The 13,253-nt window shown below is 48.0% G+C and overlaps 1 protein-coding gene across 8 annotated transcripts in view; it reads left to right on the top strand.

Moving 5' to 3' along the window:
- Window positions 1-12,613, top strand: part of LOC128852993 (uncharacterized) — a 63,239-nt gene extending 50,626 nt beyond the window's left edge. For 2 of the 8 annotated variants that reach the window (XM_054074008.1, XM_054074006.1), the window contains 6 exons: window positions 1,364-1,500; window positions 3,541-3,620; window positions 4,511-4,559; window positions 6,139-6,215; window positions 6,896-6,989; window positions 9,971-12,613. In XM_054074008.1, the coding sequence (XP_053929983.1) occupies window positions 1,364-1,500; window positions 3,541-3,620; window positions 4,511-4,559; window positions 6,139-6,215; window positions 6,896-6,989; window positions 9,971-10,314 (781 nt within the window). In that variant the 3' untranslated portion in view covers window positions 10,315-12,613. Of the gene's footprint in view, window positions 1-1,363; window positions 1,501-3,536; window positions 3,621-4,510; window positions 4,560-6,138; window positions 8,506-9,970 lie in introns of those variants that run through there. The other 6 variants (XR_008451161.1, XR_008451162.1, XM_054074007.1 and 3 more) reach the window with 5 other exon arrangements.
- The last annotated feature ends 640 nt before the right edge of the window (window positions 12,614-13,253 follow it).

The following is a 13,253-nucleotide window of genomic DNA, read 5'->3' as shown; positions in this document are numbered from 1 at the left end:
CCCAAGAATCATAGTAGAATCACTGGACTGGAAAAGACCTTTGAGATCATCAAGACCAACTATACCTGTCCACTACTAAACCAGATCCCCAATCACCTCACCTACCCACCTTTTAAACCTCTCCAGGGATGGGGACTCCACCGCCTCCCTGCGCAGCCTCTGCCTGTGCTCGAGAACCCTTTCCATGAAGAAGTTTTCCCTGATGTCCAATCTGAACCTGCCATTGAGGCACAACTTGAGGCCATTTCTTCTTCTCCTACCACCTGTCACTTGGGAGAGGATACCAACACCAACCTCCCCACAGTTGTAGACGGCGATGAGGTGTCTCTGACCTTCACGTGGCCTTTGTGGGGTGAGGGGGGCTATGGAGGAGTTGGGCTTTTAATGGTTCTGAGGGATGTTGCTTTGACAAATAAAGAAGAACAGATTTGACTGCTGCGGGGAAGCGTGGAGTTTGGCAGTTTTGTATTCTGGATGAGAAATTCTGGGCCTGAAATCTGTGCAATTACTGAGGAAGTAATGGGAGAGGTAACATCTTTGAGGGTTAATGGGGGGTGATTCCTGCTGGGCTGCAAATGGGGGCTTGGGAAGCGCTTCAGAAGCGGGCCAGCCATCTCCACAGCTGTAGCAGTTTCTAATCCTGCTGGATGTCACCGCATAAAGTCTGATTGAGTCCAAATCCTGTGTCTTTTTGCTGGTGAAGTCCTGTCAGGAGCCAGAGAAGCTGTGGCTCCCCTGTGCTAAAGCTTGGTCCATGCTCAGCGTGGCCAACAGTGGGTGAGAACAGCCAAGGGTGGCTCCGCATCAAACCTGCAACCCAGGTTTCTTCATAGATTAGTTCTTTCATGAACCAGTCCTTAAAAAGCAGTACTCCATGCAGCAGGCTTTGCAGTTACGCTGCGAGTTCCTCATCAGCAATCATAACCACGTTGCGTTCTGAATGTCATGAAAGGCACTTTGCTTTACAGAGTAATTTTGAACTCTTTTTGAGTGGCCTTAAGAATTTCTGAGCTTTCAAACTAAATTCTCGTGATTGAATATTTATTTTTGAACTCAGCATGAAATATAGAACAAAGCCTAAATCCAGGGATGCTCTCGACTTTAGCAGTAAGCATTGACAGCGTTTTTAATATATACTGTATTTCAGTGGTGAATGTTTACAGTTCTTCTTGGGTTTTGTGTCTTCAGCTATTTCTCTCTCTGCTGTGGTTAACCCGAGATTCTGCATTGGAATGAGCAGCGTGCAGAGATCCAAGACTTATGAGAAGTCAACATAGACTTCTGATATCTGTTTTGTGAAAAAAATACAGGTATTTTCCAGCAGTGCCTTAGAGTTTTTTCTCTTTTTCCCTTTAACCTGCAGTTCCATCTGCCTGTCGAAAATGGAGGTAAAGACCAGCACAGCCAGTGAAGTAAATCTAGAGAGTGCAGCAGAGAGAGACCTGTTGGTGGTTCTACTCTACGCCACGCTGCTCTGCCACCACTGGTGCTGTCTGCGAGGTGAGCAGCTGTGATAGGACGAGGGGCAATGGGTATAAACTGGAGAGAGTGGGGAGGCCCTGGCCCAGGGTGCCCAGGGAGGTTGTGGCTGCCCCATCCCTGGAGGGGTTCCAGGCCAGGTTGGATGGGGCTGATCCGGTGGGAGGTGTCCCTGCCTGTTGCAGGCAGGTTGGAACTGGATGATCTTTAAGGTCCCTTCCAACCCAAACTATTCTATCATTCTATAAGTCAGAACTTATGCTCAGTGGTGGTGGGAATGTGGTTCAGCGCGGGGTCAGTGTGGTGCTGACTGACAGCCGAAGGCTCTGCCCTAGGGTCCAGCCTGCGAGTACAGCTCCGGTTTCCAGGGCACAGTTGTTTATTTCTTGTATACCCTGGAGGACTATTGAAAAATGTAAATATAAAGGACTTGGGCAAATCCAAAAATCCACAAAATGCCTTTTGTACTGCTTAACAAAGTCACATAAATGTTTCTTTCATGTAAAATATCCTTGGTGTTTTGCTGATTCCAAAGAGAAACGCATTCAAAGCGGTAACTGCAGTAACTCGTAAATAGAATTATGACTGCTTGCTGAAAGAAAAAAAACACACTGTAATGATATGAGGGCAGAGCTGGTACAAAAAATAGTCTTCATTAGAGTCAAAATGAGACAGATATGAAACATTATGCTAGTATTTCCTCAAGGGTGGCACTTAAGTGGTTCTTTGCTGCCAGAAATGTATCACAGAAGGTTTCTATCAAAGTAACTTTAGCCTAAGTTATTTGTGTAAGCAGAGATAACCATCTCGTCTTGGAATTTCACAGATAGGGTTATCAAAGATGGGAAATATGGCACAGAAGTAATGAGAGCCTTCAAAAGATACTCTTTGTCCCCAGGCCTTTCTGGAGAGAACATAGCGTCCTGAGGGGACACAGAAACAACCGTTGTCTGTACTAAGTGAAAAAACAGCTCTGTTCAGGTTACGGCGGTGGTGAAGGTGCGCGGCTCACTGTAGCATCCCTTGTGACCAGCACGTTGCAATGGGTAGTGAACCACCATCCAAAGGCTCCAGGTTTCTCAGTGCAGGAGTACTTGAAGGCACTTTCTGGATGGTGCTGGTTGGTGTCTGCTGTAGTGTTGGTGCAGCCTGTGGGTGTGCAGATATGGGCCCTTTGTCTTGCTAGTGTGACTCTGTACCTGGGTTTCTTTTGCATTAAAGCTGTGGCACCAGTGAGAGGATACCTGCATCTCCTCGTGAGTGGCCATTGAATGGCTTGAGGCCATTCCCTCTTGTCCTATCACCTGTCACTAGGGAGAAGAGACCAAGACCCACCTTGCACGCTATGTTGGAGCTGCAGAGCCTCCAGGAATATCACGTTTCCCCTAACGCAAAGAAGACATCTCAATGGCCAATCTGCTCAACACACCCCGGGAGACCTCAATGCCTGGGGAGAACTTAGAGGTTCCTTAACCTCTAACCAAGTGTGGTTGCTGTCTTAGATGCTCTGCAGGGACTGGTGTCCTTATAAAATCATAGAATCGTAGAACAGTTTGCGTTGGAAGGGACCTTAAAATCACTCAGTCCCAACCATGGCAGGGACATCCCACCTGGCCTTGAACCCCTCCAGGGATGGGGCAGCCACAGCTTCCCTGGGCAACCTGGGCCAGGGCCTCACCACCCTCATGGTGAAGAAATTCCTCCTTATGTTGCGCCTGATCCTGCGTTGGAGCCAGTCAGTGCGAGTGGCCTTGGAACAAGCAGCTGGGGGTGCAGCTGCTGTCCCGAGGCTGCTGGAACACACGCTTGGCCCTTGTGCGGGAACCGGGGAAAGATGCTGTTGGCCCTGAGGGAGCTCCCGGGTGAGGGTCCCATTTGCAGTGGGAGGGAGACAGCTGCAGGGTCACTAAGGGCTGGGAGCATGGGAACCGTGGAGCAGTGGGGTGACCGGAGCCTCTCTGCCCTTTCTCCTGACCTGGGATTAAAGGATTCTGTGGGTCCTTGGGCCAACCATGCAGGAGGAGCCGTTCTCAGCTCTGCTTTCCTCTGTGCCTCAGGCAGGCAACCAAAGCAACATCTGGGGGAATTCAGAGATCCAGCCTCCCAGGAGTGAAGCTGCACTGCGTGAGGACCAATTTCAGGTGAACACTAGCCATAAAAATGATTTCCGCTTAAAGAACTGGCCAAAGTTGAACAGGTTTAACTGAAGACATGTTTACTAAATTGATTTCACTAACCTGGTTCAAAATCCCCATTAAGCCTTGCCCTGAGTTAATATGGAGCTGTCTTAGGAATATTCTGCTCCCTGAGAAATAACTTTAAGCTAAAATCATGACCTGATCTAAGTATGTCATGTGCTCAGCTTTACACCAATGGAACAGTTCATTTTAGTTTAAGAATCAGTGGTCGGTAGAACTTGTGGCCAAAGGCTCTGATCTGTCTGTCTGTGGTCAGAGAGAGATATTATAGTTTGATTAATGAAGTCTGATGATTTCCATAATTGAATCTGAGATACAAAAAAAGCCACCAAAGAACTCTCCAGAACAGTGACCTCTCCCTGAAGTGGTGTCCCAAAAAATGCTGTTGGAATGTCTGTCCCAAAGAGTTCCGGCTCTTTCTAGCTATGTTGTTTTGGTTTTGATACTGTCCTGTGACATCCAAGTGGTTTAATACTGAAAGTAGCTGAGAGTAAAAACTCTGCTTTTATTTCTGAACAAGAAATAAGTGAGCAAGAAGGTGAGACTAGATTTCGGAGGAATGAGAAGGCCCTTGGAGACTGTTGTAGAGGTAAAGAAGAAGTCACAATGTCTTGGAGATACCATAGGAGAAGCCAGAGGGTGCCCATAACTTTCCACAACTTGGTGTGTTTGCAGTTTGTCCCACCTGGAGGCTCTGAGGAGAGCTGCCGCGTGTCTGCAGGGAGTTTGGGGCGGGAAGGACTTGCATCAGGTGTTCAGAATGCACAGCGACGAAACTCTAACAGTAAAGAAGTTAAGATGGAGCTTAGTAGCTCTCTGTTTCCTTTTAGCAGACGTATCCTCCGGTTAATCTATCGAAAGCTTTCCCGCAGTCTCACTTAGGTAACGTGGACAATCTTTCTGTGTCTGCTCCCTTGTATAAAACACAGACTAACTTCCCTTCTCCTTGGCAGACTTGTTTGGGTCAAGGGCTGTCTCTGAGGGTGCAAGAATCACCCCTAGCACCAGAAAGACCTGGTCCGTGTTCAGCTATGAGTGCTGCGTGGTACAACCACCACCACCCCTGCGTAGCCGTGCTGGCAGTGCCACGCTCGCCGACACCGGCTGAAGGGAGCCCTTACGTGGCGTCAGAGACTGATTTGAGTATTTCCATAACCACCATTCTCAGAAACCAAGGAGAAACCTCATGCACCAAAATTATTAATATGTAATAATGAAATTGTTTCTTTTTACATTTGAATGCAAAAGAATTATGCTTTTTTTTACATTAAAACAAATATATAAGAAGTGCTAGACTGTAAGAACCAATCCATGAGGCTGTTGGCCTTCAACGTAGAAATGCTTTGAGTTTGCATTTCTATTCCAAGTCTTTCCTGAATTCGATAGAACTTTCCCATAAAAGGGCTTTGTTTCCAGCTGTGGTGCCTGGCTGTCCCCGGGAGCGTGGCGCAGGGGATGGGATGGGTAGGAAGGCCGTCAGACTGAGCTGGTCATGGGAGCAAATTCTTTTCTAAAAAGAGGTGTCGGATTGTTCAGCCAGCTGGAGTAATCCGGGTGGCAGGAGAGTGACTTAATTCAATAAGCAGAATCAAAAAAACACTGTGGTTCTTTATTTAACAGCCAGATTCTATAAAATTAGCTCCAGCTCTGAAATAATTTCTCTCCCCACCCTCCCTGTACTACCCCTCTTTCACCCTGCGTGTCCCTGCATCTCCTCACTGCTGTGTTTTGGCCGATGCCGATCGGTGCTGGAGTCATTCTGCCCATTCCCTGTGGTGAGCTGCTCAGCCTAGAGCCAAGCAGAGGTACCTGTGCTCTCAATTTAAGCTCAGGGAGCGAGGCAGTGGAAAAGGATGCAGGCATCTCAGTGCCTGGTACTCCTGTCCCACTGTGCAGGAATTCACTTTACTCTGAAGGGAGTGCCAGGTGTCTAAAATAAATCCTCGGCAGGAATGTGCTCCTTGCACAGGCAGATGACAGAGGTCCATCCAAAGCTGTCTATAGATACAACCACAGGATGGGCCGGAAAGGGAGGACCCACGTCCCTCCAGTGCTGGGAAGAAAGGGCTTTCAGCTACAGCTCTGCTGGGTCTTACACGAGGGAGCTCCTTTAAAGGGTTGAGTTCAGTTACCGTGAACAAGGAACACGCTTCAACCTGTTGTTGCCATCACGCTGCAAACAACCCCAGGGGAGCTTAAAAACATGCAGGACCTGCAAAGCCCTTTGCAAGGGAAGAGAAACTCTGTGTTGTAGTCCCAAGCCTGCTATACGCTGCTCCTTGCTCCCAGGAAAATTCCTTGTTCTCTGGTTTTGGGTTTTTTTCTGATCTCTTCTTTTCTTGTCTATTGAGATGAACAAGAATTGAAGTTTCCTACCTGCTGCTGCTGGCAGTTTCTTGTTGGGGTAAGGTGGCTCCACACTGCTCAGAGATGTTCCTCAACCTTTTTTCTTTCTTTCCAGAGTGCTGTTCGTGCTGTGACTGGCTTCAAGGTTGTGCATTTCATATTGCCAGCAGCCCTGGAGCTTTTCTCCAAAAGGTATTTCTTCCCTCCTCCTTGCCTGTGCTCCTCTTCAAGCTTTTCCTGCTTGGTGAAAAGCATCACTATTGGATCCCTCTTTAATGGGGAATATCACTTTGATCTGTAGATCTTGAATCCACACAAAGTTTGATCCAAAGCGTGGAAAGGGCTCTGAGAGTACTGATCACAGCTGGCAGGGCCTGAATGTCCTGCGCATTTTCCCTCCACGGTGCTGCGCTGCCTCTCCTTTCCCGCAGTGCGCATCCAGCAGCGGCAGCCAGGAAGACAAGAGATGTGAGGGCAGGTTTTGTATGAAATATCATTCCATACGGGAGGTCTCTACACGGCAGGAGCAGCAGCTGCCTGCTCCAGGTCTTCAGCGAAGCTCCCATCCCTGGAGGGGTTCCAGGCCAGGTTGGATGGGCCTTGGGCAGCCTGAGCCAGTGGGAGGTGTCCCTGCCCATGGCAGGGGTTGGAACTGGATGGGCTTTAAGGTCCCTTCCAACCCAAACTATTCTATGATTCAGTGCACACCTGCCCATAAGATGCTGTTTGAGGAGCATCCTAAGGACAGCACCAGGGAAGGTGGGGAACAACGCAGACCTCTGTGCTGTCTGGGAGGGGACATGGCTCCGGGACTGTTCTCGCAATTGTTCTTCCTCTGAATTCACCTCTTCTTCCTGCTCTTCCCACCCTAGGAGAAAGCAGAAAGGGATCAGAACAAACAGAAGGAAATCTGTCTCAGAGCTCCTGGCACTGCCTGTGCTCTCAAGGATGGCAGGGGAGAGCAGCGTACGCATCACCACTGTGTTTGAGTCCCCACACTGGGAAAGCTAGAGGAAAGGAAAGATGTTCTGCTGGGTTTGGGTTCCTTCTGAGGAGAACTGGAGGAAACAGAGTGAATGGTCAGGCTCAGGGCTGGAGTGGTCCAGCAGCAGCATGAGGGCAAGAGCAAAGCACTCCATGTGCTGTGGCAGCCTTGATCCCTTTTCTGAGTGCACTGGAGCTCTGCTCCATCGGTTCAGGGAGGAGGCAGGCACAGTCCTATCAGAAGGGAAGCACCTCGAGTTGATCCTGGGGTCCTTTCTTCACAAAAAGGGTTCTCAGACCCTGGCAGAGGCTGCGCAGGGAGGTGATGGAGTTCCCATCCGTGGAGGGGTTTAAAAGACAAGTAGATGAAATGCTCGGGGATCTGGTTTAGTGGTTGACAGGTATGGTTGGACTCAATCTCAAAGGTCTTTTCCGACCTAGCGATTCTATGACTTTTGTTCAGATTGATTAGTAGTGCAAACCAGTGTTCCTGATGGTTATATTAATAGAAAATGCCAATTAATGTCAGTGTTTTAGCCCATGTTTCAAATCACGTAGAGATCAGATGTTCAGAAATAACCCTGGCTTGCAATGAGAAGCATATGACTGTCTTATTTATGTGGTGCCAAGTTTTCCACCCTTTTTCCTGAGAGAGCCGCTTTCCTGACTGAATGTTGATTGTGAGAACAGCAGAGAGCCTGGCTGACGGAGGGCGAAGGTACGCAGCAAATACTGCTCCTGTCTCAGTCTGGCAACACTGCTCTCATGATTCGTGTCTGTCATACACAGATCCTTTGCTTCCTTTTTCAAATGTGCCTTTGTAATCTTAAACAAGCACAGCTGCGACTGAAATTTGAGGCAAAATTGCACTACAAATGTTAGCCCTTTCCTTCTTTTCTACTACCACCGTTTGATTCATCATTTGCTTTCCAGTTCAGGTCTGCTGTTTTCTGGTTGGAATATTTTTTTATAGCTCATTTTATAAGAAAACCCACACATAAAGAAAGGAAGAAAGCAACAAATTCAAAACAAACTCCAGGTGTGGCGGTGGATTCTTCTGGGCAGAGGGCAGCCTGCCTTCTTCAAGTGTCCAGACCTGTTGCAGAATATGTGAGGTAAAAATAGAGTGCTAAAACAAAGAGGGAGTAAAGATTACCGTGAGGGACTTGGTGGACTAAATATAGACAGTTCTGCCCCTCTCCCAGTGACTTACAGTAATGGAGAATATTCTGCAGCCAGCACAATTTGGCCAATACCCAAAGTATAACACAGAGATCTGACAGTAGGGATTGCAGCTAGAAAATATGGCATTCCCTTTGGAACAGCTGTTGTATTATACTAAGCCAGTTACTTCCCTTTAATCCTAATTAATACTTTCCCTTTCCCTTCTGAGCTAGGTTCTCTGGTCAGCAGTAATTCTGGGGGTCTGCTGCTGCTCTCCCTGCAAGAGCCCTCTGTCTTCATAGAATTTTCCCTAGGTTGGAAAAGACCTTTGAGATCATCGAGCCCAACCTGTCCACTACTACATCATATCCCCAAGCCCTTCATCTACCTTTTTTTTAAACCCCTCTAGCGATGGGGACTCCCCCACCTCCCTGGGCAGCCTCTGCCGGTGCCCAAGAAACCTTTTGGTGAAGAAATTGTTCCTGATGTCCAATCTGAGCTTGCCCTGGCTCAGCTTGAGGCCATTCCCTCTTGTCCTATCGCCAGCACCCACCTCCCCACACCCTCCTTTCAGGCAGTTGTAGACAGTGATGAGGTCTCCCCTCAGCCTCCTCTTCTCCAGGCTAAACAGCCCCAGGGCCGCGAGTCACTCCTTGTAAGACTTGTTCTCCAGCCCCTTCCCCAGCTCCGTTCCCTTCTCTGGACGCACTCCAACCCCTCAATGCCCTCTTGGAGTGAGGGGCCCAAAACTGAACGCAGGATTCGAGGTGCAGCCTCACCAAGTGCAGGGAGCCTCTTCCCTTACGCTCCTTCCATGTAGGAGCCACTGAAACCATGAATGAACTATTACTGATGTTAGAGAGAACTCCTGGTTTCCAGCCCAGCAGAAGAAATCAGCCTATTACTCATAAGAGATATCCATACTTATACAGGGAACGCGTACTTGCCAGGCGGTGCCAGGTCGGGGTTGCTATCACAGGGAGAGGTCCGTTTCTGCTAAATACAGACTCCTGCCCTGCCTGCCAAAGCCATCGCAGCCCCTGGGCTGCCTGGGGGTTCTTGCTCACCCCCCGTGCAGACTGGGAGAGATGGGCCACACCTCTTCCAGCTTGGACTATGTTTTGACCCCAAACCACTCAGTAATCTACAAAATAAGTATGTTTTGTGGGAGGGAGGGATACAAGCTGAGATCTGGTATCGAGATGCCGTGCTCTTGTAGCGCTAATAGTCACAAATATTATTTTATTCCCTGTGTTTTTCAAATCGTGTGATTTCCTGCAGTTTGTAAATGTACACAGTAACCAAAAGGTATTAAATATAACTGATTTTAAAGGACAATGTGCCTTTAACAAATACTATATATATATAAAATATAAATATTGCAAATATACCGTATATTTTATAGTTTTAGACTGCTATTAACGGGACCAAACAACATGTTTGTCGTCTGAGAATGCTGAAATGGTTTGGTCTCTATTTTTTTCTAATTATAGGATTTCACATTTACTCAAAATAGATCTTCATGTGGATGTTATGAAATATTTCATTCCAAACACAAGTACAAGATAAATGCCGTTGGAGGGGATCTTGACTTGCATCAAGAAATCAAAGCAGGCACGAAGGGGAGAGAGTGCTGCATGTCGAGCAGCAGTTCTTTAAACCTGCAGAAAGGCCTGATTAAAAGATGTGTTTGCACTTCAGTAGGGAAACCTGTGGGTGTGAACGTGTGATGGACAGCTATAAGATTAGAAATTATTAGAACGAATATAACTTTTTCTTATTTCTTCTTATTTTCTCAGCCGGGGCTTTCCCGTCCCACTCACCGCAGGAGAGGGCTGGTGATTCTTCCTGCAGCTGCAAAAGGTGCTGTGTCTTCAGCCCCAGCCCAGGAGAACCTGGTCCCTTTCCTGTTGACAAAACCACCCTGAAAACTCCTCGTTCCATCTCAGGCTCTCTCATCTGCCTCCCCTTCCTGGGGCGCAGCAGTTCTAGCTCAGCCACCATCTCTTTTGGCACCCAAAGGTCTTCCCAGCCCATGCAGCCTGTGCAGCTTCGTGGCTGGCAGGCGTTGCTCAGCGGCAGCGTGTCCTACTGTGACCGTTGCATGGGGCAGGATGGGTCAATGGAATGTTGGCATCTGTGATGTTATGCAAATTTTTGTGTCTGAAAGTCACTTAATTAAGTCATGTTCCTTAAATGTCCCGAATGGGGTTTAGGAGAACTGGTCTCACAGTTGTTAGCAGCAGCAGCTTAGCTGCGTATGCCACGAGCCTTAGCTATAATCCACCTGGCTGAGGTGTAAAAGGAACATGAAGGGAGGCATGGCTCCGAAATGCCTGGAATCTTGGTGTCTGTGCCTGCTGCAGAGACATTGGAGGAGGACATTCTCTCAGGAGAACCACTGGGTGAGCAGAAGGACCCCTCTCCAGCTGTTGGCCAAAGAGCAGCAATCCATCAGCTGAATACCAAACCTCCCAAACTAGGATTTTTGTGCTCGAGAGTTCTAAAAGCATGTGAAAGCAGCCCTGCTCAGCTAACCACAGCGTGGATCTAACTGGGCAAGTCAGCGCTGATGGCTGAGACGTGGAAGCCAGCAGAGGTAGCTAAGCCTTTTAAAAGGCTTCAGAGATAATCCACCCGTCTGGTTAATGTCAGGCTTTTTTACCCACCAACCTCTTGGGAATGGCATTTGTGTAATTATTATTTCTGTTTCTTTATGGTCTGCAAAATGTTGAGAGTAGCGAACACTTTCCAGAAGTCTGGAAATGTTTTTGAGGTCTGATGCCTCTACTGGAAATCTTTGCAATTATCTGCAAGAACGTGGCTACGGTGATACCGTCAGCCCTGAGCACTTCGCTGCCTCCTCTGAAGAGCTGATAATGACGGCTTCTGGAGACCCTGCTGGATGAACCTCAGACAAATTTTGTGTCCCTATGTCTTTGATAGCATCTAAAGCATCCCGAGGCAGTCTGTGTTCTCCAGAATTGCTCGGTACAGAGGAGTCACTTGCATCATCTTTATTTGTGCAGCGTTTTCCCAGTGGAGATGCAGATCGTTGTGCAATAATGACTGCTTGCAGAAGTTACTTTTTGTGGAAGCTCCAGAGATAATCAGCAGATCTCAGTAGTCCAGGGCCATAGGGAAAAGGAGGAAGGAGCAGGGCACTGCTACGCTTTATCTTCATTAGCTTTTACTTAGCACATGCCCCAGAGGACATCCTTGAGCTTTTCCAGTCATTTTGCCTCTGAACGGTACTCCAAAGCAACAAGTATATCTAGCAAATATCTGAATGCTCTGAAAACCAATGGGTTCTGTCTTTGACTCAAATCTGGAGCAACTGTAGTGAATGAATGCTGGTTTCCTAGATCTGATGAGGTGCATGGCAGATGTCTGCTGTGCCCAGTGCAGATGATAAAGATGCCTTAACGACTCTTCACCCAGGAAAAGCAACAGCAGTAGATTCGGGTGACAGTGAGTAACTTGTCCAGAACGGGCCACGTGGATACACAGCCAGCAGTAGTCATCTGGGGGACACGGAAAGCCTTGTGGAGCTTCATAAGAGCTTTTGGTGTTCCTTGCTCTTCAGATGACCTCAGTTTAATTCTCAGGCGCTAGCACGTTGCCACTGAAGAGCAGATTTCTTCCAGCGTTGAATCAGATTGTTCATTTTCTCTTTCTAAGCCAACAGTACCTCTCACCTTTTTGTGCTTTGCCCTTGCTGAGGGACTTTTTCCCAGCGTGCAGTTAAATCCTGTTGTTCCCTGGAAACACACGCCTGCGGGGGCTTCATCACTCTGGTCACTATTAAATCTTGCTGGACACTGCATTCCTTTAGGATCAAGCTATAGAAGGGCTTTTGTGTGAGCTGTCAATGAGACAAACAGCCCCGACAGCCCCAGGAGCGCGGCATGGCTCGTCCTAATCCAGAGCCTGGGGTCGCTCAGCCTAATCCAGACACTTGGTTATGTGCAGGAAAGGAATCCTCTGCATAACCTTCGTGGTCTCTGGAGCAATGGTTTGGGGTTGGGAACTCACTGCATTGTCATTTATTGACATTGCATTCCTAAAAGGAAACCAGAGCCTTGCTAGGTTTTGCAATTTAAAAAAAGCCTTTACTTTAATGAATTTACTGCTTAAGCGGTATTGTTCTGTTCTCAATTATAAGTTGTTTTCTCAGAAAACAGGTCCAGTTTATTTAATTAAAATCGCTCCTAAAGTAGAAATTTTATCTGTCAAAGTCCCCCTGTGCTTCCATTCTTGCTATAAAGCAGATTTATTTACTGCTGTAGGTGAAATTGCACGTTTTAAAGAACATAAAGTTCCTTTAATTTTGTTTGATGTTCTTTCTCTAGTTTTCTATGAAAGCTGGGATTATGTCACCATTTTGTAGTTGTGGCACTTGCCATAGAATCATAGAATAGTTTGGGTTGGAAGGGACCTTAAAGCCCATCCAGTCCCACCTCCCACTGGCTCAGGCTGCTCCAAGCCCCATCCAGCCTGGCCTTGAACACCTCCAGGGATGGGGCAGCCACATGGAAGGTCACTATAAGGTCTCCTCGGAGCCTTCTCTTCTCCAGCCCAACAACCCCAACTCTCTCAGCCTGCCCTCATATGGGAGGTGCTCCAGCCCTCGGATCATCCTTGTAACCCTCCTCTGGACCTGTTCCAAAAGCTCCTTCTCCTTATGTTGAGGATTCCTGAACTGGACACGATACTCCAGATAAGGTCTCACAAGAGAGGAACAGAGGGGCAGAATCACCTCCCTCGACCTGCTGGCCGCAGGTTTCTTTTGATGCAGCCCAGGATATGGTTAACCTTCTGGACTGCAAACACACATTGCTGCCTCACGTTGAGCCTTTTGCTCCCCAGCACCCCCAAGTCCTTCTCCTCAGGGCAGCTCCCGATCACATCGTCCCCAAGCCTGGATTGACACCACAGATTGCTCTTACCCAAGTGTCGGACCTTGCCCTTGGCCTTGTTGAACCTCATGAGGTTCTCCCAGCTCCACTTCTCCAGCCTGACCAGGTCCCTCTGGATGCCATCCCATCCTTCTGGTGTGACAACTGCACCGCTCGGCTTGGT

Source organism: Cuculus canorus, chromosome 9 (genome assembly GCF_017976375.1).
Source record: "Cuculus canorus isolate bCucCan1 chromosome 9, bCucCan1.pri, whole genome shotgun sequence".
Lineage (NCBI taxonomy): Eukaryota > Metazoa > Chordata > Aves > Cuculiformes > Cuculidae > Cuculus > Cuculus canorus.
The sequence above is the reverse complement of the archived record's forward strand: the minus strand, read 5'-3'. Positions and strand labels throughout refer to the sequence as shown.